At 28.0% G+C, this 22,556-nt stretch overlaps 1 protein-coding gene across 3 annotated transcripts in view; it reads left to right on the forward strand.

Annotated features, from left to right (window-relative positions):
* Positions 1–1,520: 1,520 nt before the first annotated feature.
* PolG1 (DNA polymerase gamma, catalytic subunit tam) overlaps positions 1,521–22,556 on the forward strand; it is a 38,829-nt gene continuing 17,793 nt past the window's right edge. For 2 of the 3 annotated variants that reach the window (XR_015429954.1, XM_087153984.1), the window contains exons 1-12: positions 1,665–2,028; positions 5,272–5,585; positions 7,548–7,743; positions 10,165–10,305; positions 10,894–11,025; positions 13,101–13,180; positions 14,372–14,554; positions 15,224–15,398; positions 17,867–17,991; positions 18,830–18,908; positions 20,644–20,780; positions 21,671–21,818. Coding sequence is in view for 2 of the 3 variants with exons in the window: in XM_087153984.1 (XP_087010110.1) it covers positions 1,765–2,028; positions 5,272–5,585; positions 7,548–7,743; positions 10,165–10,305; positions 10,894–11,025; positions 13,101–13,180; positions 14,372–14,554; positions 15,224–15,398; positions 17,867–17,991; positions 18,830–18,908; positions 20,644–20,780; positions 21,671–21,818 (1,974 nt within the window). In the remaining variant the exon portion in view is untranslated. Of the gene's footprint in view, positions 2,029–5,271; positions 5,586–7,547; positions 7,744–10,164; positions 10,306–10,893; positions 11,026–13,100; positions 13,181–14,371; positions 14,555–15,223; positions 15,399–17,866; positions 17,992–18,829; positions 18,909–20,643; positions 20,781–21,670; positions 21,819–22,556 lie in introns of all 3 variants that reach the window. The other variant, XM_087153985.1, reaches the window with a different exon arrangement.

The following is a 22,556-nucleotide window of genomic DNA, read 5'->3' on the forward strand; positions in this document are numbered from 1 at the left end:
GTTATAAAATCTTTTAAACACTTAGTCTAATTTTGACTATCTTGACAGACGCGCAAGCAAACAAGTGTTTATAACTGTAAAAAAAGAGATAGAAGGAGCAGGTTTTGCACTTTAAACTAGTATTCTTCTCGTCCCGCAGTGGACTGATCGTTAAGACACGGTTCCCAAGAGATCACCGAAGTCAAGCATCACTAGCTGCGGTCAGTGTGCGGGTGGGTGACCACTTGGATCAGTCTGCGTAAGGACCAAGTGTGTGCGGTATTGGTCCTCGTTAAACTGTTCTACCGTAAAGTGCTCGACTTCGCGTGCAGGTTATCGAGCTACCAAATCGGGGGTACCATCCCCTCTGCAGAGGAACAAAATTATGATGGCATGTCTTCCGATCAACCTTTGGGATGTTTCCTAGACCGTCGCCAATAGCCTATTGAGCAGCTCTAGTGTGACGTAAATGAACAACAACAATTGGGTATAATATGAAAAAAACACAACTACTTCGATTTAGTAGGAACAACATATGACGCAATGCTAAACGAATGGAATTTAGTTGTTGTTTATTTAGTTATTGTTATTAGTAGTTGTTGTTATTTGTTTTAGTTGTTGTTGTTTATTTAGTTGTATTTAGTTTCAATAACTTTTCTTTATAATGCAATAAAATCTGGCGAGCAGCTATTTAAACGATCGAACACTTCGTTTGTTTATTTGTGGCTTGAAGTTAGGCTCGCAAAAAATGCCGTTCATGGGTTAAATTTAGTAGGAATAACACAACCTGTGACGTAGGCTATATTATACCCAATTGTATTCTTCTCAGGAACCATTAACACTGCCTGTGATTTAGGAGATTTGAATAAGAACTTCATATGCTCGCATATGCCATTTTTTCGCATGCTGTGAGAATGGTCAAAATTTCCGTAAATGATTAATTTTTGATTATTAAAAATCAAACATTTGGTAAAAGTAAGTGTTTATAATTTATCTTCAATAATTTTCTTTTCTGTTCATCAAAAGAAAGAAGTTTTCGTACTCAGGGGCCACTCACAATGCATTCGGTTGCCTTAAACGTGAGGGCGATCGCATACACAAATCGCATACACAAATTACAGCGAGAATGCTCCATTAGTTTTGGTAATTTCTAATGAACCAATCTTGCTTTAAGGAAAATGTGTGTATGAAATGCAATCGCATTTCAGGTCCCATCTTCAAATTCCCATAAGTGATATTTTTAAATTCAGCGGGAATGGTCTTTCTCCGGGCCATTTTCAATTATGCTACGTCCCGCAGTGGACTGATCGTTAAGACACGGTTCTCATCAGATCACCGAAGTCATGCATCACTGGCTGCGGTCAGTGTGCGGGTGGGTGACCCACTTGGATCAGTCTGCGTAGGGACCGAGGGTGTGCGGTATTGGTCCTCGTTAAACTGTGCTACCGTAAAGTGCTCGACTTCGCGCGCAGGTCGTTGGGCTACCGAAGCGGGGGTGCCATCCCCTCTGCAGAGGATCAAAATTGTGATGGCATGTCTTCGGATCATCCTCAAGGATGTTTCCCAGACCGTCGCCAATAGCCCATTGTGCAGCTCTAGTGCGACGTAAATCAACAACAACAACAACAACAACAATTATGCTACAAATATTTTCATCTACAGCCGGATACAACTCTTTTTTACTTAATTTCTTACTCACTATCTGTAACCGCTACATTTTTAAAGTAAGCAAAAGCTCAAAATTGTGCTAAATTCGAAACTTATTCTTTTGTTTTTGTTTTTAAAATGATTTCCAACCTTAAAATGCAAAAAATGTTTATTCCTTACAACCATTTAAAAAAGTTTAGAGATAAAAGTATAGCAACTTCAGCTAAACAGTCTATATTTCAGACTAAAGTGTTAAATTCTAGATATAATCCAATAAATATTCAAATGTTATCATCTAGTTTGCACAAACAGATCTTTGCAGGAAAGCCAGAAATTAATATAGATCCAAAAAGTATAGATATAGCAATAGCTCATCTTCGCAAGCATGGCTTGTGGGATGCTGTAAGTAGTATATATAATTAGGTACATATTTATAACCATAGTTTTTATTGAATTGTATGATTCTGTTGTAAACAGATATCCCAGTTATCTGCTACAATATTTAATTTCCATTCACTTTGTTTTTTAAGGATGCAACCCATATATATCTTACAGTTATTAAAAATTTTGCTGTATAATATTCTGCACGAAAACTATTACTATAATTGTGTTTTCTGTTAACTCGCTTTCTTATACGGAGATACAATCTTGCAATCCAAATTTCGACGACTAGATTAAGTAATAAACTGGAGCTATGTACCTAATAAAAATTCTAATTTCAATTGTTTCCTGAATGTTACGTGCAAAATGCATTTTTAATTGCAATTCTAACGATTTTCCAACTAACTATAGTGCTCAAATTTCAAATGGAGCTGTATTCCTGTAAAAATTTTGTTTGTTTACTATTTGGTGAGAGCAAAATTGATTGCCAATTATAAATTTAATTACTTTCTGTCATTAACTAACAGTTACAAAATTAGAACAAAATAATGAAATTAAAATACTGTAAACTACATTTTTCAAGTTAACAAAAAAGAAAATATTCTGTTTTTGTCAAACCTTAAATGAAAAAAAAGCGCTTCGCTCACACTGAAAGTTTCTATTACCACCAAAAATTCATGTCTCATCTTTTTAATGTGATGTACCATACCCTTTTCATTTTAGATTTCTCGCAATGAATTATTATTTTTGATCGTTATGTAAGAAGTACAATTTTTAAATGAAAGACTTATGAGTTTTGAGGACAGAAAAATTATTGAAATATTTATATTAAATCAGCCTTTCATCCCTTCAGTGGGTCGATAAATGAGTACCATGCTTGGGAACTAAACACTGAGGGTTTCGCGCTCGGCTGATCACCTAACCAGAACATCTGCTCCTGCACCCCAGAGCCCAAAGGTCAAGAAAACTGAGATTGGCACAGTAGACCTTGGCCCTCTATGGGCTGTCACGCCGCTGAGTTTAGTTTATTTATATTAAATAACTTTTACTACATTATCAGTGGTATCTATCTGCACTAATAATCAAGCTTCACTGCTAGCAATAGTTTGCAATTTTTTCACGACTGTCTCAAATAAATAAGTTCTTAAAAATTTTCCTTTTTTATTATAGTATTTCTACTTAAAACTGTTGTATTGTTATATTTTTTAAGTATTCATTTAAATGCAATATAATTATACTGCCATTATTTAAAGCTTTCTAACTCACCTAGATGGGGGGGGTGCACTTTTTTCTATGGTAGTTAGATCATCTGGTTAAAACCACGCAAGTTCTTGGTTCAGACCCTGCCTGTAGTCAGCAAATATATACACCTCCACAATCTTCTCTCTCATCAAGAGCTACTGCACTATTTTGCATTGTTCCCTGATTGAACTAAACAAATTGCCTGGTTTACAACATCAAGGCTCAAACTGTACAAGAGCGACTTCACTTGCAACTATGCAAACTCTTAGTCTTGTGAAATGATGCTGACTGTCAACCATTTAAAGTCTTCTCTTCTTGTTCACTCAAGAGGTAGTGTGCAATGGCCGCTATTTAATGCTTCCTACCTCATCCTGGTTGAAGGTGTACGCTATTCTCCATGATGATTAAGCCATCTGGCTACTACCACAAACCCTGACCCCTTCATATATGTTTATTATGTCATAAACAGAAATGTAACAAATTTTAAGTAAGATAATCATAATAAGTGTATTTTTACTTAATAAATATCTGCACAATAAATATTTTATTTGCTAGTGCTTGCACAACTGCCGGTTATTGTAATAATCATTTAATCTCTAATTTTGTCAAAAGACGTATGTAAGAAAAATGCCTGGAACATAATGTTTAAATTCTCTAAAGCATTAGTACACAGAAACCCATTGTTTCTAAGCCCTGTAATCACCATCTCGAGCTGTAGGAAGAAAAAATCTAGTCGTGGCAATTCGAATATTGCACCTCCTTTGCCGTTGTTAATCACCACCTCGCCCTCTGCATGTTTTCTTTGCATCTCTGTCTGCAATGCAATTATTTGCAAGGGCTGCTGTAATTAGTTCTTTTAAACCATGCACTTTTATAATTTATGCGTGGCAAAATATTTACGATGAAGTTTAGTTTCTTTTTAACTCTTCTCGTCTGCAATCAAGAGAACTCTAAAATATTTAAAATCAAATAAGATTCCCTTTTGCAAATATTGTTGATAAATTTCTCGAAAATAGTTGTACGAAAGCTTACATCTATCAGAATTGTAAAGAGAGGTGGCTTGATAAAAGAAACTAATGGACAAATTAAATGTGGCATTATAATTTTAATAATTTGAATATGTTTTAATTTTTAAACATCTGAATATTTGGAACATCTACGAGTTTTAAGATTATTTGAGGATCTTCAGATGTTCAAGGATTGTCATCACCAACATTTTTATGTTAAAAGTAATTGTATACTTGTTTTAGAAATTAAATCATAGATATGGTTTAAGGTTTACTTTCTTTAAAACAGAATATCAAAGTAATCGGCAATAGTTAGACGCAAAAGTTTGTAATAAATATAAATGCATTAATTTTTATTCCACATAGCAGTATTTTCACTTGCCTACTAAAATTTCTTACACTTATTGTTATCTTAAATAAATGTTAAGTTATAATGGTGAGACTGCAAAATGACATAGAATCCTTTTTCTGGTGTTAATCCTTTTTCTGGTGTTGACATGATGGAAAGCCTTTGTATAATTAGAACTATTGGAGATAGCATCTAACAATTTATATCTGTGTGTTCTTATACTCTACAAATTAACTGTAACCAATTGAACTCTAAAGTTAGAGCTACTAGGAAGCCTCTAATTTATCCTTTTTACTAACTTATCTACTTTTATCTATTAAAAAGGAATCCAAGATCAGTTTTGCACAAACCCTTTTAACCCACTAGCTAATCAGAAAATGGGCAAACTTGGGAGAATGTTTCTCTCCCATATGTTGTTTCTTTATCTAATAACATGGAAAAACCAGTTTTGCTATGCCTAGAAAACTGCAGGTTAAATTATTAGTTATGTTTATTAAATTAGTTATGTTGCTTTTTTACCTTCAAATTCGTCAGTGAGTTAATATTGATAAGTTCTGGTCCTCATTTTTCTCATAATCATTGCCTTTAGCAAGCATTACTGTCAATATATTAGTTATGTTCTTGTAAGTTGTAGTGGTTCTATTTATACTTTAAAATTTATTTCAGGAAACATCTACTTTACCAGATGTTGACTTTAAAATTCCTAAATTATACAAGTCTGATATTCTGGAACATTTTAATTATATTGCACAACAGTTGGTTGGAGATTACAAAAGCTTATTAGATGAGATTCTAAAAAGGGATTTGCCTCCAGTTCCTAAAATTTGGCAACTTTCACCCGGTTGGATGCAATACAGTGAAACAGGAGAAGCTAAAAGTGTAGATTTTCCTGAAGAAAGTGCTTTAGTCTTTGATGTTGAAGTTTGCATGCAAGAAGGCAATTATCCTACTTTAGCTACAGCTGTATCCCATAAACACTGGTAAGTTAAGTCTAACTACTAAAATGATTTTTATATGTGAAAAATAATTTAATTGTATTAAATTAATAAATTAATTATTACTGAGTTACAATCTTTAATTACTTTGGCAACAATGACAAATAGTCAGGGAATAATCTTAAAAGTACTCTCTTTTGGCCACAAATCCAACTACCAAGACTGTGAGCACGTAAAGTTGAATAACTTTAGTGCTTTACAGATTTTGTTTATTTCCAGCTTGAAGATAAGAAAAGGGCTAATTTATACAAATTCACAAATATATTGCTTCAAATTTTTATTGACTTACCTCTAAAACTTTATTAACATTTAAATGAATTGAAATTTTTTTTTTTTAATTTTTATTAACTGCTCTCTTTAAAATAGATTGAGAAGTGAAATTTCCATTTCATGATTTTTGTCAAAGCAATCGCCAAGTTCTAACAACTTTCTGTCAATGGTTACTAAGAAACTAAAAGTAGATTTTGTATTTACTCGACAACAAGCCTTTACATGTATGTGTATATATATATACTTTATAAAAAAAAATTGTGAGAAAAAAATTCATTTGGTGCCTTGGCGATTGTAGTTGGCATAACAGACCACGATACTAATATATCTCCAAATGAAAGCTTAATTTTATAATCAAGTTGAAAGAAAAACAATCTTTGGACACTTTCCTTATTTACCAACAATTGTATTCATTAGTTATTCTGTCGGTAATTAACACAGTAGAGTCCACTTAAATGAACCCACATTGAACAAAAGTCTGTATTTAACAAACGAAATAGAATATTTTACTTTATTCAATGTTAGAAATGTAAGAGAATTGACTCTTTAAGTGTACAATTTTTCTCTTTTTCTTAGATTTTATGAGGGAAATAAGTTAAGAAAGATAGAACAGTATCAGAAATGATGAAAGGCAATAATAAAAAAATGGCACAGTAAACTATCAACTGTTTAAAATTATTAATTGTATTTTGGCACATAATTAGGTATTTTAAAATATGTTTTGATGTCTTTTGTAAATAGTTTGTGTTATTGACCATAAGTTATTTATTTATTCAACCCTTCATTTTCTTAACATATCTGATTAATTCATTTGATGCCAATCACATTTAAGGTTTTGCTAAAAGTGTATTTAACACAAGGGACAAAATTACCACCATCATAACTGTACTATTACTTATCACTATTTGAAAAAAAGCGTTATAAACTCAAAATTATTAAAATTTGTATTACTATAAAACTGTGTGAATCTTATATTAGGATATTTTATATAAATAACTATGATTTGTCCTTACTCGTGTGGCATAAAAATTGAGAGTTAACTAAAGTAATAAAAAAAAATCATAATTTTAAGAAAAATTCTTTAAATAAAGTTTGTCTGAGCCCTCATTGGCGAGCTTGTAATGCGCCAAACGTAGCTTTCTAGCGCTCTCTTCTCATTCAATAAAAAATTACCAAACATAACAGTCCACTTGACTCTATTAGCTCCGACAAAGTTTTCAAAAATACTTTGGTAAAAAATATATTTATTCATATACATCATATGAGAAGATAATGACATAAGTTGTCAAGTTTGTAACCATCAATTAATATTTTACCTGCAATTTTTACTTAACAATTTTCACTTTCTTTTTTTTTTAATAGCAGAAAAAGTGCTGAAATTTTTGTGTTCCTTTTTCCACTGCTAAAAACAATAATCAAAAATAACTGCCTGCTAGTTGTGAAAAAGTAAGAGAAATAAATTAACTTTTTAACCTAACTAAGAAGAAAAAATTATGAGACTTCTATGATTTATATTAACAATATACTTCTTTTTTTTTAAAGAGAAAATTTGTAAAAATTTTAACTATTACATATAATAAATTTTAACAATTAAAACTATTATTTTTTTATTTTCTTTCTTTTTTTTTTAACTGAGTACACGAATTAATTATAGTTTTTATGTTTCTATTATTGTAGGTATTTATGGTGTAGTGATAAGCTGGTTGAAGACAATTATGCATTTTCAACAAACATTTCTCTTCCTGATCTCATTCCTATGGAAACAAAAAAAGGAGAAAATAAACCTTCACAAATGAACTGTATCCCGAAAATAGTTATTGGACATAATGTTGCTTTCGATAGAACTTTTATCAAAGAACAATACTTTTTGGAAGTAATTTCTATTTCTTTTTGGATTCAAGCAATTAATATAGTGTAATAAATAATGTTGTATGCATTCATCTTGCATATTATCTAATGTGAAAAAACAATGCATTTCAAGTTAAACATAATGGATATGTTAGATATTGTAATACAAATTATTAACTTGCTTTAAATTTTACCTTTTTGCTGTTATAATATTTTATATTATTTTCTGTGTTGACATAAATTTCTTATTTTCACTTTTAAAAATAAAAGTAAAAAGACTTAATCCGTTCTATTTCTGCAAAGAAAATATTTTCATACTCACCAAATTGCATTTGACTTTGTTTTATTTATGAATACATAAATCATTAATATTGGTAATTAGCATTATTTTGAATTAATGTATTAATTAGATAGTTAGATTAAATATTTGCTTTAGTGATACAATGAAAATAAATTGGGCCAAATCCTGAATATGGCTGTGTATGGAAGGAACTCCCCTCACCATTTCTGGAGCAATGGTGATGACTATGGTTAGCAGTTTTAACTATTTCAAATGGGGTATTTGGGTCAATGTTTATAACAGGTTTTGGCTAAGGATGCCAAAAGAAAGGAAATCAGGGGAGAGAAAAAGCTCCTCCCTTTGAAATATGCTACTTCTTATTTCCATTTCAGCAGACCGCCTTAAATTTTGTGGCAAGGGGAATTCTTTCTATGGACAAACATTACTTTGGCATAATCTACCTATTATATATAATAAAAATTATAATCGTTTTATAGTAGAAGTTTAGCTACTTTAACTTCCTTGCATTTTTTTTTTTTTTAGTTTTAAATTATCTTATTGTTCAGTAATACTCTGGTTATCTTATGATATTTATTGTTATTATATTATAAATAATCAAAATTACACACAAAAAGCCTTTTTATAGATCTCTTAATAGTTTAAAACTTGTTTTTCCAAAATAGTCAGTGTAAAAAGTGCTTTTAACTATTTTGTGTGTGATGTTTAGTTATGGCAAACACAAAACCTTTTTTTTCTTTGCATGCTTGATGTGTTGCGGATAGTGTGAAGTAGTTAAAAGAGTAAGAAGCTTTTTACACAGTCTATATCTCATTTATTTCTTTTATTAAAGTCTTCAATGGAGGTGTTCTGAGAAGTTCTTGCTGCTTTGATTTTTATTAGTATAACTTTGATATTTATTAGTTGTAACTTTGATATTTATTAGTAGTTATATTTATTAGTTTTATGTGTGTGTTTTGAATTTCTCAGTTGTGGATAAAAGTTTGGTTTAACCTATTACCATGTAATTCATGTGTTATCTACTATACGTTTCATTGCCAAATTTTTATGTTCCCCTGCCCATTTTAAAATTACACAAAGTACACAATTAGTTATTTTGAATGTACTTTATGGCCCTTCAGCTACATTATTTGAATTTTTTTTTTTTTTAACTGAGCCAAAGGTTTCTTTTTTATCATTACTTTTCTAGTGAATTACAGGCCTATTAGTGTGAGAAAAAAACTTTTATGTGTCTCTGCAAATTAAGATTTTCTGCTGAATTTTAGTTGAAAAAAATTTAGAAATAATTTTAATGGATAGACCAGAAATATTCAATTCATAAATAAATTAAAGTAAATTGAATTCAACTGTCATTAATTAAATGGTACTAATTATTAGGTTAGGTATGAAGATAACCAGAGTATTACTGAACAATAAGATAATTTGCAACTATTATCTTGAAACATTTATATATTTTTTCACTATAAAAATATAAGTATGAAAATTTTCATTGCATCTTTAACCCATTCAACCATATTATTTTAAATTAAAAAATTTTGTTATTTTTTGAAAGTACGGGGTGATTCTAAAATTAACCCCTGGCTGGAAATGTCATCTTACGCACTGGGGGCACTTCTCTTTTATACATTTGACTTTGAATGAGTATTTTTATTTATCTAAATTATCGTAATTTTGTCAAAAATTGCACTCAAATAGATGGAGAAATAGCTGTTTTATAATGATTTGGTCATTGTGTCAAATTAACCAGCAAATCATAAAATTACAAATCTAATACTGAACCAATTGAAATACAATTTTCAACAAGAATAATTAGAAAATATAAAATTAAGATGAAATTTGATAAATAATGATACCTGTCCAAAGCACTCATAGAAACAGTTCACAATTTAGGGAAACACCCCAAGCAGCATACAATAACATTTTCGGTCATGGGATCCTATGCAACTCTTAATTCTTATGATGTGCCCTAATTTCCCCCCAAGTTTGTCCCATGATTTTAGAATCACCCTGTATTTAATCAAGTTGTGTTACTTACTAGATACACATGTCTAATACTGTGAAATAAACCTGATATAATGCTAATTTTAAAACAAAGTTTTATTTTTCTATTTATCAAACTGTTCTTTTTGTTTCTGGTTATGATTATAGAGAACCCAAATGACATTTTTAGACACTATGTCACTTCATATGTGTGTCTCTGGATTGACTGGATTACAACGAGCCATGTCATTGGCTTCTAAAAAGAAAAGTTCTGAAAATCAATCTCATGGATTTCTGGATTTATCATTGGTAAAAATTTATTACCTTCAGCAGTATTTTATATATTATTAAAAAAAAAACATTGCTATATAAGTATTTGCATAGAAATTGATGCCAATTTTTTTATATGTTACTTATTGTACTCAATACTATTTCATTATAAAACAAATAACTATAAATTAATTTGTAGCATTACACTATTTTTGTACTAATGCTTGTTAAAAACATTTATCAGCATAATATTGCTAGCATAGTTTGGATGAAAGAAGCCATAAAAAGTATGCCATATTTAAATGTCGATAAGTATTTTTTTTATCATTATCATTATTAGTCGAAAATATCAGAAATTATGAATAATCATTAAAAAAAATTTTATAATTCATGAAAAAAGTTCTTTTGTTAAATACAGTACCTATTTATGGAGTTCGGTCATCTTGTTTTAATGAAATATTTTATGGACTTTTAAATTGAAAAAAAAATACTTTTAGTTTAATTTTTGAATCAATAATAGCATTCAATTTTTATAATTTCTTTTAAGAATAATTTTGTGTTTTAATGTTTTCAGTGTTTTTATTGCATGTTAATATGTAATACAAAGTGTGTTTCTTGTCTTTTTAGGGTTGGTCTTATATTAGCTCTTTAAATAACCTAGCTGATGTTTACAATTTATATTGCGAAGGAAGCCTTAGCAAATCAGAAAGAGAAATTTTTATATCTGGGTCTTTAACTGATGTTAGAGAAAACTTTCAGGTAATATTTTCTTTAGTTTTTCCCTCATTTTTTTCTTTTGTAAAAGCAGCAAAATATAGTTATTTTATTTGTCTTTTTTGTTTTCAAATCATTGAACATGTGTAAGAAAGAACACCTAAGAAAAGAATTTAAAAATAAATAGGAACTCTGTGTATAATTGTTTATGATTTCTTAAGAGATTGTTCTAAAGAAATTTTTAGGATAATGCGCAATGTACTAACAACTATTGGCTAATTTTAAAAAATTTATGCTAATTAAATTAAGTCTTCTTTCTTAATTAATAGTTTCATTTAAAGACCTAATGTTTTGTTAATAGTATGATTTATTTAAAAGTATAGTTTAACAATTTTATCTTTAAATAAGTTAAGTTTAAAAATATTTTTTAATAGCGATGTGTATTATTTATTGTATTTTAATATGTAATAATTAAAAATGATAATTTTAAAGTTCTCCCTCAAAGTTGCAAACATTATCAGTTTTCTTTAATACAAATTCATGTATTTCTTTTTATTAATAAAATTAAAGTTAATATAACTAAGCTCTAAAATTTTTGCCTTTCTATCATAACAGGTATTTTTTCAATCTTTGTTTCTTTCTAGAAAAAAAGTTCTTAATTTACAAAACTCTTGTCAGACCGGTCTTTACATATGTTTGTGAATCTTGGACAATAACAAAACTAAAGGATAATTGTATCACAATATTTGAGAGAAATATTTTGCAGAGTGAAGTATATTTGGTAGTGTAAATGAAAACAATAAATGGAGAAGGAGATTTAACTTCGAACTGTAGAAGATTTTATCTACAAACAACTTGATATTATTAAATACATAAAAATAAAAAGAATGAATTGAATGGCCCACATGATTCGAATGAGTGATGACAATTCAATAAAAAAGGTATTACTTGTTAGACTCCCTGAAGCAAGAAAGCGGGGAAGGCCGTGGTAGAGGTGGGAGCTGATTGGATGGAGTCTGATTTTCTTGCAATTAGTGGAAAGATTTGGAGATCATAGATAAATCGTAGGTCGTTATAGAGATATTTCCAGAGGAAGGCATTGTGCCTCATTGGACTGCCTGCCCAACTAAGATGATAATGATGTATTTTTTCACAGATTATAGTACCTTTTTTTAATTATTTATATTTTAATTATAATTATAATAACTCGCTTTGTTATATCCTCGCAATATTTTTATCTTCAAATTGCCATCAACGAAAGTGAAGTTTTACTTTTCAAATAGACTGTAAAAATGTATAGTTTACAATTAATTATTGTCTCTCTGTGGACTGATCGTTAAGACACGGTTCCCAGCAGATCACTGAAGTCAAGCATCACTGGCTGTGGTCAGTGTGCGGGTGAGTGACCACTTTGATCAATCTATGTAGGGACCGAAGGTGTGCAGTATTGGTCCTCGTTAAACTGACCTCGTTAACTTTCCCAGACTGTAGCCAATAGCCCATTGTGCAGCTCTAGTGCGACGTAAATGAACTACAACAACAATTAATTATTTTAATATATTTATAGTTTACTGATATATCACGATTGTTATAGTAAATTATAATCGTCTTATAGGTTAACTTCTCACAAAGAATATAATTCATTTCTAAAAAAACATTGATATTTATTTTATAACCAATGTTTAACAGCCGACCCAATTTTGAGTTTACAACAACTAATGTTCAACTCAGTAGCCTTGTAACTTTGAAAGACAGGGGAACTCCTGGATCAAGTATTAGGGAAATTTGCCTTCATTTAGGACTTTTTGATAAACTAACCCGTATTTGCGTTACATAAAGAAGAAGACCATGAAAACCTTCCACAGTTAACCTGATGACAAGGGGACTTTAACCCTAGATCCGCCTACCGCTGAGGATATATTTTACATCAGCACTGTGGTGGGTACAGAGTTCATATCCACCAGCCATCTCTAAGATTCGAATACAGCTTACCGGATTGGAAGGTGAACACTCTATCTTTGAGCCACTATGGTTCAAAAAATAAAATTTATTGTCATTTTCAGTGATGAAATGCTTTATATATATATTTTTTTTTTTCAAATCTATTTGATTGTTTTTAGGAGTTGGCAACTTACTGTGCTCATGATTCTCTTGCCACATTCCAGATTTTGAAAAAACTATACCCTTTATTTCAGGAACGGTGAGTTCATGCAATGTTACATGCTCTAAGATAGTCATTGTTTTATCATTTTTAAAAATTTTGCACTTACAATTATTATTAAAAAAATTTGTGTTCTCACATTATATTGCTATTTTAAAAGAGACTAGTTTTTCTGAAACACTTAAACAATTTACCAAGTTGTATAATGCTGATATTTTTTTCAGCTGTTTTGTTTCCAAAAAGTACCAGACTTATGATTTTTCAATGATTTTTTATGAGGAAAAATTTATTATTTAAAAAATTTATAAGTTAAAAAATTTATTATTAAAAAGGTTTTATTTTACTGCTAAGCTCATTATTATTTTAAAAGAAGCTAACAATTTCAGATCACCTCGCCATTTCAGTAATTTTTTATTATAATTTAGCTACTTGTCATATTTTCTTCTTATATTTCATTCAATCATTAACTTTGTTAAAATTAAAAGTCGTCCTTTAAATGAATTCATTTATTAAGTTAAGCAAACTATTGTATCAGTACTGTAGTCATTATTGTTTGAAACCATATGTAGCAAATTTTAACAGCTTCACTAATTTAAAAATATAATATATTAGAAATAGAATTTAAAACTTTACCACTTCAGAAATCATTGCTGACCTATTTAAAAACCCACAGTAAAACCAATAAATACCTTTTACAAAATATCAGGTTTTTGCATCTTGTTGAAAATAACAACTGATATACTAACATTTTAGAAGATTAAATATCCATTTGAACTAGTTACTTGTGCACCTTTATTTGGCTCAGTAAATAATTTTTAAAGTATTTAAATTTGTTAATTTTCTAATTATGAAAACAGATGATTATGAATGTTAAGATATACATATTTAAACAAAAAAGTATATGCATAGTTATTTGCATAAATTAACTAACATAATAAAGAAACATTTGCTTGAAACTAGCTTGTTTGTTATGATTTATTGTTTAGGGTTATGTTTTACTTGTACCGTATTAATATATCATTAAGACAGTGATTTAAAAAAATTTAAATCGTATTAGATTGTGTTATTAAATTTACCCATGTATTAAAAAGGAGCCTCTGTATAGATTGCCTAGGGTTGCAAAATATCTAAGTGTTGAAATTATACACAGATATTAAATTTTTGTCTTAATTTGTATATATTATCAATTAATTTATGTATTTTAAAAGTTGTAACTTTAAAAAAAATTAGGTTTCCTCATCCTGTAACATTATGTGGCCTCCTAGAAATGGCATCTGCTTATTTACCTATTAATCATAACTGGGAGCGATACTTGAATGAAACACAGTCTACTTATGAAGACATGCAAAAAGAACTTAAACTTTCTCTGGTTCATTTAGCCAATGATGCTTGCTCTCTTCTTCATGACAATTTGTATGTATAACAGTTCTTTTATTTTTGTTTATATTAATTTTTAAATATCATTTTCTGTTTATTTATCTATTTAATAAATGTAGACATTCAACAAGAATAGATTTAAAAGGGGATATGCCACTCCAGGTTTAGGATTATTTTTTCTGCTTCAATGGGGGCTGATTAATGCCCTAAAGTAATGTGTCAAAAAAATTTTAGATCCAGAAAAATGGTTTAACCATTTATAAAGTATTTATTCTCTATTATGTTACCAATAAATATAAACATTTGAAATTTAAATAAATTTATAAAATATATTTCTTTTCCTCAGTGTATAATATGAAGTTTAATTTCATTCATTAACAATGTAATCTTTGTAGAATAATAAATATTTTCGGAAATAAATTTAGTTATTCAATGACTGAAATTGCAGCTTCATATTGATAAATAAATAAATAAAATGAAAAGTATTCAGTGCTCCCCAAATAGATTTTATTTACACCTATTAAAACTTCAAAAGAAAAAATATCCTGTGTGTTTTTTAATCTAGAGAGAGTGTTAAAATGCTTTCTGAATTTTTTTTCACTGTTAAAGAAAACTTTAAATGTTAATTCATTATTTTTAATAACTTTCGATCCTTAAAAAATTAGTATTGTTTTATTTATTTTTAACACACTGTTTTTTTTCTAGGTATAAAGAAGACCCATGGCTTTGGGATTTAAATTGGAGTGTTCAAAGTATTAAGTTTAAAAAAGAAATTAAAAAGTCCACAAAAAAGCCAAAAAAGAAGAAACAAAAGGAAACAGCTGTTCTTGAAACACCAGTTGAAATGGATACTGTTATTATCGAATCTGTTGAAGAAGAAGTAACTATCAATTTTTAAATCTCCAAGCATTGAACTCTTGAGCAAATTTGTACAAAAATTTTCCTTCTATAAACTATTTTACCATTCAATAGCATTGAAAAACTGGCTTTTTGATTCAGGAAAGCCTGGATCTGAAAGTTTGGAAAAAGCTGGAACTGAAGCTCAGAGGGTTAATTTTATTTTAAATAAGTCTGTGTTAGTTGCTTCTGTTTAATCTATAACTTTGAGATTGAAATCTAATGTTAAAATGTTTTATTAATTTTCTTAAAATTTAATGCATTGTATTTTATTTCTTTTTTTCTAACTCCAATTAATTTACATCTTTTTAAAAATTCAAAATTATTATAAGTATTCAAAAAAGGAGGGGTTAACTTTGTGTTGAAAATAATATGCAGAACACAAATAAAATGGTTAAAAAAAAAGCAGAAAAATATTTTGATGTAACAATCACCATCAGGAGTGTTGAAACAAACAATGAGGAGAAATCTGAAGCATAACGGAATTCAGTTTTATTTCTCTTTATTCTGTTCATGGTCTCTGATATTGGTACTTGTTATTGTTCTGAATCTTTTGTCTGCTTTAACTATTTGATTTGTGTTTTTATGTGCTGTTTCCTATTTATTTTATTCTAAATATTGTTTCATAAAAATATATTTTAATTTTCTTATTTCTTTTCCTACACTTAAACTACCTATATGTTATAAATGTTGTTAAAAATACTGTTCAGGCTTAGAGTTTTTAATACTTCCCATATTAAATATTTTATTCATTTGCTTATTATGGAAACCATTTTTTTAATTGACTTAAATGCTTCAAAACTGTAAATGTATACAAAAATCTTAAATATTTTAATTCTTAAGATCACTATACATCTATTTAAAAAAGCAATTCAAATAAGAGTTAATTTTTTCAAATTAATAATTTTCTTGAACTTCTGCATTTGTTGGTTTGCAGATATTTTTATTACATCAAAACTTTACCTGGTATACAAGTGAACCCCTGAAATCATGCTTGTTTTGTTATGAAACGTTTTGTAAATTTGCCAAGAATTCATTTTTAAAAAAACTTGAACGAGTTACTCAAAAAAAAATTCTTAAATTATATATTATAAAATATATTTTCTAATATATATAAATTTATTTTTATATATTATAAAATATAATTTATAATTAAAATGAAATTAATTGTTCAGAACAAGATTGATTTTTGCTCTTTTACTTTCAAATAAAGATGTTCAGTCTTCTGATGAGGAATCAATATTGATGTATAAAACTAAATTTAGTCTATAAAACTGGAAACATTTTACACTATGAAGTGTAATGTAATGATTTTGAGTGTTTGGAATATAATCCTTACAAAGATACTGCAAATTAATGGTCTGAAACTGATGCAGATGTGAAAATATTTTAGATTTCTCAAATCAAAGAGATGTATAATATGCTACAAAAAAAAATTTATGTTGCATAACTTGTGTGTGTCTGTTTGTATTTATCATTTTGATTGTGATATTCTTTTTTGTGTTTGCATTTATCTTTTAGTTATTGTTACTTTTTTATGCATCCAAATTTGGAATAAAATTCTTTTTGTTACTCAATAACTTTCATTATGATACATGAAGTTAACTTATTCACCGTAAAATACAAAAATTCTTTTATAACTTATTTTTTATATCTCTTCTACAACAACTAGTTAAAATCTAAATTCTAATTAAAATCTGCCTTTCTTTTTTTTCTATTATTTAAAAATTTTCATTTATAGCTAATTAATTGGGATGTTCTTTTAACTGACATTGATTTATTAAAATTCTTGAAAAATTTCAACTTAACTGTTTAATTTCCATTAAGTATTTATTTGCTTAGTTTCTGTCTAATAATTTTATCACTAAATTGTATTTATAGTTATTGCAGATTTATTATTTTTTTATGCATCCGAATTTCGAATAAAATTACTCAATAACTTTCATTATGATATATGAAGTTAACTTATTCACCGTAAAATACAAAAATTTGTTTATAACTAATTTTTTATATGTCTTCTACAACAACTAGTTTAAATCTAAATTCTAATTAAAATCTGCATTTCTTTTTTTTTCTAATATTTAAAAAATTTTATTTATAGCTAATTAATTGGAATGTTCTTTTAACTGACATTAATTTATTAAAATTCGTGAAAAATTTCAACTTAACTGTTTAATTTCCATTAAGTATTTATTTGTCTCGTTTCTCTGTCTAATAATTTTATCACTAAATTGTATTTATAATTTTTTGATTAAATTAGGTTGAATCTATCAAATTGTCATTTTTTATTTCATGGAAAAAAGTATTCCAGTTGTCTGCACCTAACTTTTCAATATTTATTTTTTAACTATCTATCTTTCAACTTTTTTAAAGTTCATATTTTTTTATTTTATGCCTTAATTTTAAGTTTTCTTTCATGTTAACTTTTCTCATTTAATTTATTTAATTTAGGAGAAAGAAATTGAAAGTGTAAAAAAAGCTTCATTGACTGACAGTCTTGATGACTCACTGAAGCATATTTATGAAACTGCATCTTCTTTAAGAAAAGTACGTCCATTCATGCCTGGTTATCCAGCGTAAGTGCATCGTCCAGTAGTTAATGTTTTTTATTTAATCCTCTTGTATTTGACAAATGGTCTAATTTCTAATAACATTTTGACTTACATATAAATATATAATGTCCTTAACTGGACTGGTTTAATACACAGTTAAACATGCTGATCAAAAGAAAACTTTCTGTATATGATAGAAACTTTAGAGAATTGAAACAAGATGTTAGTTTCTGGTACAACCAGTGTTTCACACACACACACACACATATAAGCAAATAAAATGCAATCAAAAATTTCAGAAGATTATTACACTTTTTGCATCATCTAGTTTTTACCATAATCAAATGAAGAATTGTTGCTTTAAATAAATATTTGTAAAGAAAACAATTTATTCAATTTGTTGGAATCTTAGTGGATAGGGATTCTTAAAAACACTCTTTGAGTGCTTTTTTGAAGGTCATAAAGATTTCAATTGCATTTTGCTATAATATGACACAAAGTAACCTTAAAAAACCTGTCTTTTGTTAACAAAAAAGTGCAAAAGACCCTAACTTGTCCTGTATAAATGGGTGTATAGTATGAAACTTATAAATTTTGCTTATTAGAAAAATGTAAGCAAATAAGTGTAAGCATTATCATTATATCCTATTTTTAGTGTATAGTCAATTATTTAAAGTAATACAAAATTTTGCATTATGAAATTTATGCATAATAACAGCGTATAAACTTTAAAACTTGTTTTCTAAAATTCAAAAATCCGCTCTGATTCAGGTCTTCAATTATTTTACTTTCAAGTAATATCTTGATTCATTTGAATTCCTTACTTTATTAGAATTCCATTTTATTTATTTAAAAAAATTAGGTGGTATCGAGAACTCTGTGATAAAAATGGCGATAACAATCCTGATTGGGAACCTGGCCCGTACCAAATTAGCACTCAGGTATTGTTTTATTTTCTTGCTTCAATAGAGTAATATGTTATCAGACATCATATTTCTGCAATTTATCATTCTGCCTATTTTAAGTAAAATGAGTCATAATCCGGCTACATATTTACTTTGTTTAACTGCAAAGTGATAATTTGTTTCTAAAGTTGTTTTTGTACAATGATGTATAATTTGCAGTTTATTTAGTTCAAAATTAATATGAGTATCAGTTGTATTGTATACTCAAACTTTGTTTAATGTTACTACAGATTAGGCCATCTAGCAGTTTCTTTTTAAAAATGAAAGATAAATAAATGCAATTTAGTATTTTCCCAAATTATATTGCTTTAATGGGAAATGGAAATCTTCCAATCATTAATATAATACAACTTCATTTAAGTTGCTGTACTGGATAACTTCATAGTAGCTCATTTTTATGTATTAAATTGAAGATGAATGCACTGAAAGCAAAGTATGTTTAACAAACAATTACAATAATTTTATTCATATAGGTCTTTTGGTGAACTATATTGAACTAACAGTTACATTGTTGAGTTTACTTTTTAAAGAAAGTGCCGTCTGGCGCTATAAAAGATCATTACAAAACACTTGGGAAGTTACTACACCCATCTTGTGAACCAATTTCTCTACTCATTTTTAATGGTTTCTAGCTCTATTTCATAAAAACATCCAAAATCATTTTTCTTAATGGTGAGAATTGTTAGTGTGTTCCATATACAATATCAATGCTTCATAACTCCCCACAAGAAAGAAAGAAAATTGCAGCTGCATATATTCTTATTGACATCACCCAGTGGCCAATCATGCAAATACTTGATATATTTCACAAAAGGTTGGTATGATGTCCTGATAAAACCTATGATTGATTTCCGGCCACAAAAAGTGGTTCACTTTAGAAATAATAATTAACAGTGTAGCGCTCTTTGTTGACTAAAGTGGCATTACAGCAACATTTATACACACTGTACGAACACTAAAATCACTTCTTCACTGTCATGTCCATCTTACAAATTTGCGTACAGCTGGAACGTGATGACAATTTTTTCTTTACTAAAGTTTCTTTTCTAAAATTGCTCTATTTTAGCAACACAGAACTTATTTCAAAAATAAATTTTTAATATTTCATAATGTTGATCAAGCTTAAATGTATTTTTTCCCATTTTCTTGTCACCAATTTAATATGTTCTTGTCACCAATTTAAGTGCCAAACAGTGTCCAAATAATTTATGATGTAAAACAAAAAGGATGGAATGCCCACATGTTTGCCTGTATTTATCAGTAACCTGTATTAACTTTTGAACAAAATGGCAGCCATATATTTATCAATAATAAAGTGTGGTTTACATTGAAGAATGTCAGGTTTTAAGAGTTGTTTTTGATGGACAAATTGCATTTCTTACACCATACTGCTTTGCATAACCACTTGGATTATAAATGTTAATCATGTAGAATGAAATAAAAAAAATTCGTAAGTCATTTTTGTTTTGCCAAATTTTTAAAAACTTTTGACTTTCTTATTCTAAAATGTACACAAATTATCTCCTCAGATTCAGAGGAACTTGGATAATTGGGTTTATATTGTAATTCATTGAAAAAAATCAATACATTTTACAAAAATATGAGTTTACTGAGGAAATGTAATTAAGATTTTAATTTTTTTTCCTTTATTTTAAAAAAAAAGCATAACTGACAATAATATAACTCATCCAAACTTAATGTTTGTTTTCAGATGAGATGTGTGCCAAAACTTATGCGGATGACTTGGGATGGTTTTCCATTACATTATAATGAAAAACATGGCTGGGGTTATTTAGTTCCAAATGTAAATGAAACGAGTTTATCAGAGAATCAAGCATTCCCTTTGATGTAAGTTTTTATTTGTTTGCTATCAAGGTATTATTTATTTGCCTTAATCATGGCTATTATTGCAAAGCTGCGCTAATTATTTTTTAAATAATGAAATATTAAATTTATAGTATTTTTTGATTCATTGTGATCAAAGTAATCTATTTTGTATTTTATCTGTATAAAAGGTTTGCATGCCTTCATAATTTTTTAAAATCGCTTTTATTTCAATTCATTATTTTTTTTATTCTCTTCAGATTTTATAATTTTAAAATCTGGTTGAAAATTCGTTTAGCTTTTTGAAACATCGGTGCTTGTTTTTATATAGTATTAATCATTAGAAATGTATAACTAAATTTGTCACAAGATATCTGCTTTCTAAAATTCCTATTACTTGCTTAACATTTAATATTTATTTTTACAAAAATGCATACTAGCAAGATCTGATACGTGTCTAGGTCTAAAACACATATGCTTTTTAAAAAAATTTCCAGTTGTTTATAAAAAGATGTGGTATTTTGAATTTTCCCAGAATTCTTTTTAAAAAAATCTTTTAAACCTTATCCAATTCCAAAACAAATTTTGTCTTATTTTATTATGCAAAAATATAATGCATTTATTGTATGTTCAAAATACAAGTGTGGCTCTGAATATGTATGAAATATTCCTTGAATGAAATATCTTCAATATTTTTTTATTATCTCTGCTGTTGCTTAATACAATGAATATTTCAATTCCATTTTAAAATAAATATAATGTTTAAAAAATTTTATTGTTATATCCTTTTTATAGCTATGAGTAATATAGTGAAAACTTGTTAACTCTTTTTTAAATCTTATATAAATTTAGCTGTTTTTATTTTCCCTTATAAATTCTTTATCTTAACAATTTTTTTTACAATTATATTTTAGAAACTTTCTTCATCTTCTTGAATCAAGATCTGTTGATTCCAATCCATCTCAAAATTTGGATGCATTTTGGTCAGTAATTCAAGAACCAAAAGAAAGTAAAGAGGAACAGTCAAAAATGTGGAATGCTATTCTACAAAAGCAGGAACATGTAAATATTAACTTATTCATTTGTTGTAAAGAATGAATTTAAATTATTTCTAGTACTTTGTTTCTGAAGTATCTTTGTTAGTATATTCTAATACGTAGTTGCATATATAAACATAAAACCGTATGTATTGTAAAACAAATGCTTAACATGAGTTCTTGTATTCTTATTATTTCAGAAACATTTTAGTGCAGTAATATGTAAATTATAATTATAACATAAGATAAAATAGGCTAATATAATATGATTATATTCAGAAGCAGTTTTAACAAAATTTTTCATTTATAGTGACTGCTAATACTACTACCAAGTATACAAGGTTAAACTAATGTTTTAACCAAGGGTATCATACTAAACTAATTTTAAATTTTAGAGTCTTAACTAATTTTTTTTTTAACTGCTGTTCCTAAGAAGAGTTTGTTTGTTTGTTTGTTTTTTTACTTATTTTTTCTCACTTTTTATAAAAATTGTGTAAAAACCCCTGATTTACAATAATATTAAAATAAAGTCTATAAAAGTTAAAATAATAATGCATTAATGATAGCTCTATACTGTTCAGGATGCAAAATGAACAATGGAACATTATTATTACATTTGATCCAGTGATCCGATTGTCATGTATTAAGAGGTTAAAAGGCAATCTTTATGGCTGAAGGTGTTAATTTAATGTTGTGTTTTTTTAACCTTGTTTAATTTGTACAGATGATATTTTACGTTAGGAAGTATAAGATGTAAAATATG

The sequence above is a fragment of the Parasteatoda tepidariorum genome, chromosome 10, assembly GCF_982258835.1.
Source record: "Parasteatoda tepidariorum strain Cologne lab strain chromosome 10, Ptep-v5.0, whole genome shotgun sequence".
Taxonomy (NCBI): Eukaryota; Metazoa; Arthropoda; class Arachnida; order Araneae; family Theridiidae; genus Parasteatoda; species Parasteatoda tepidariorum.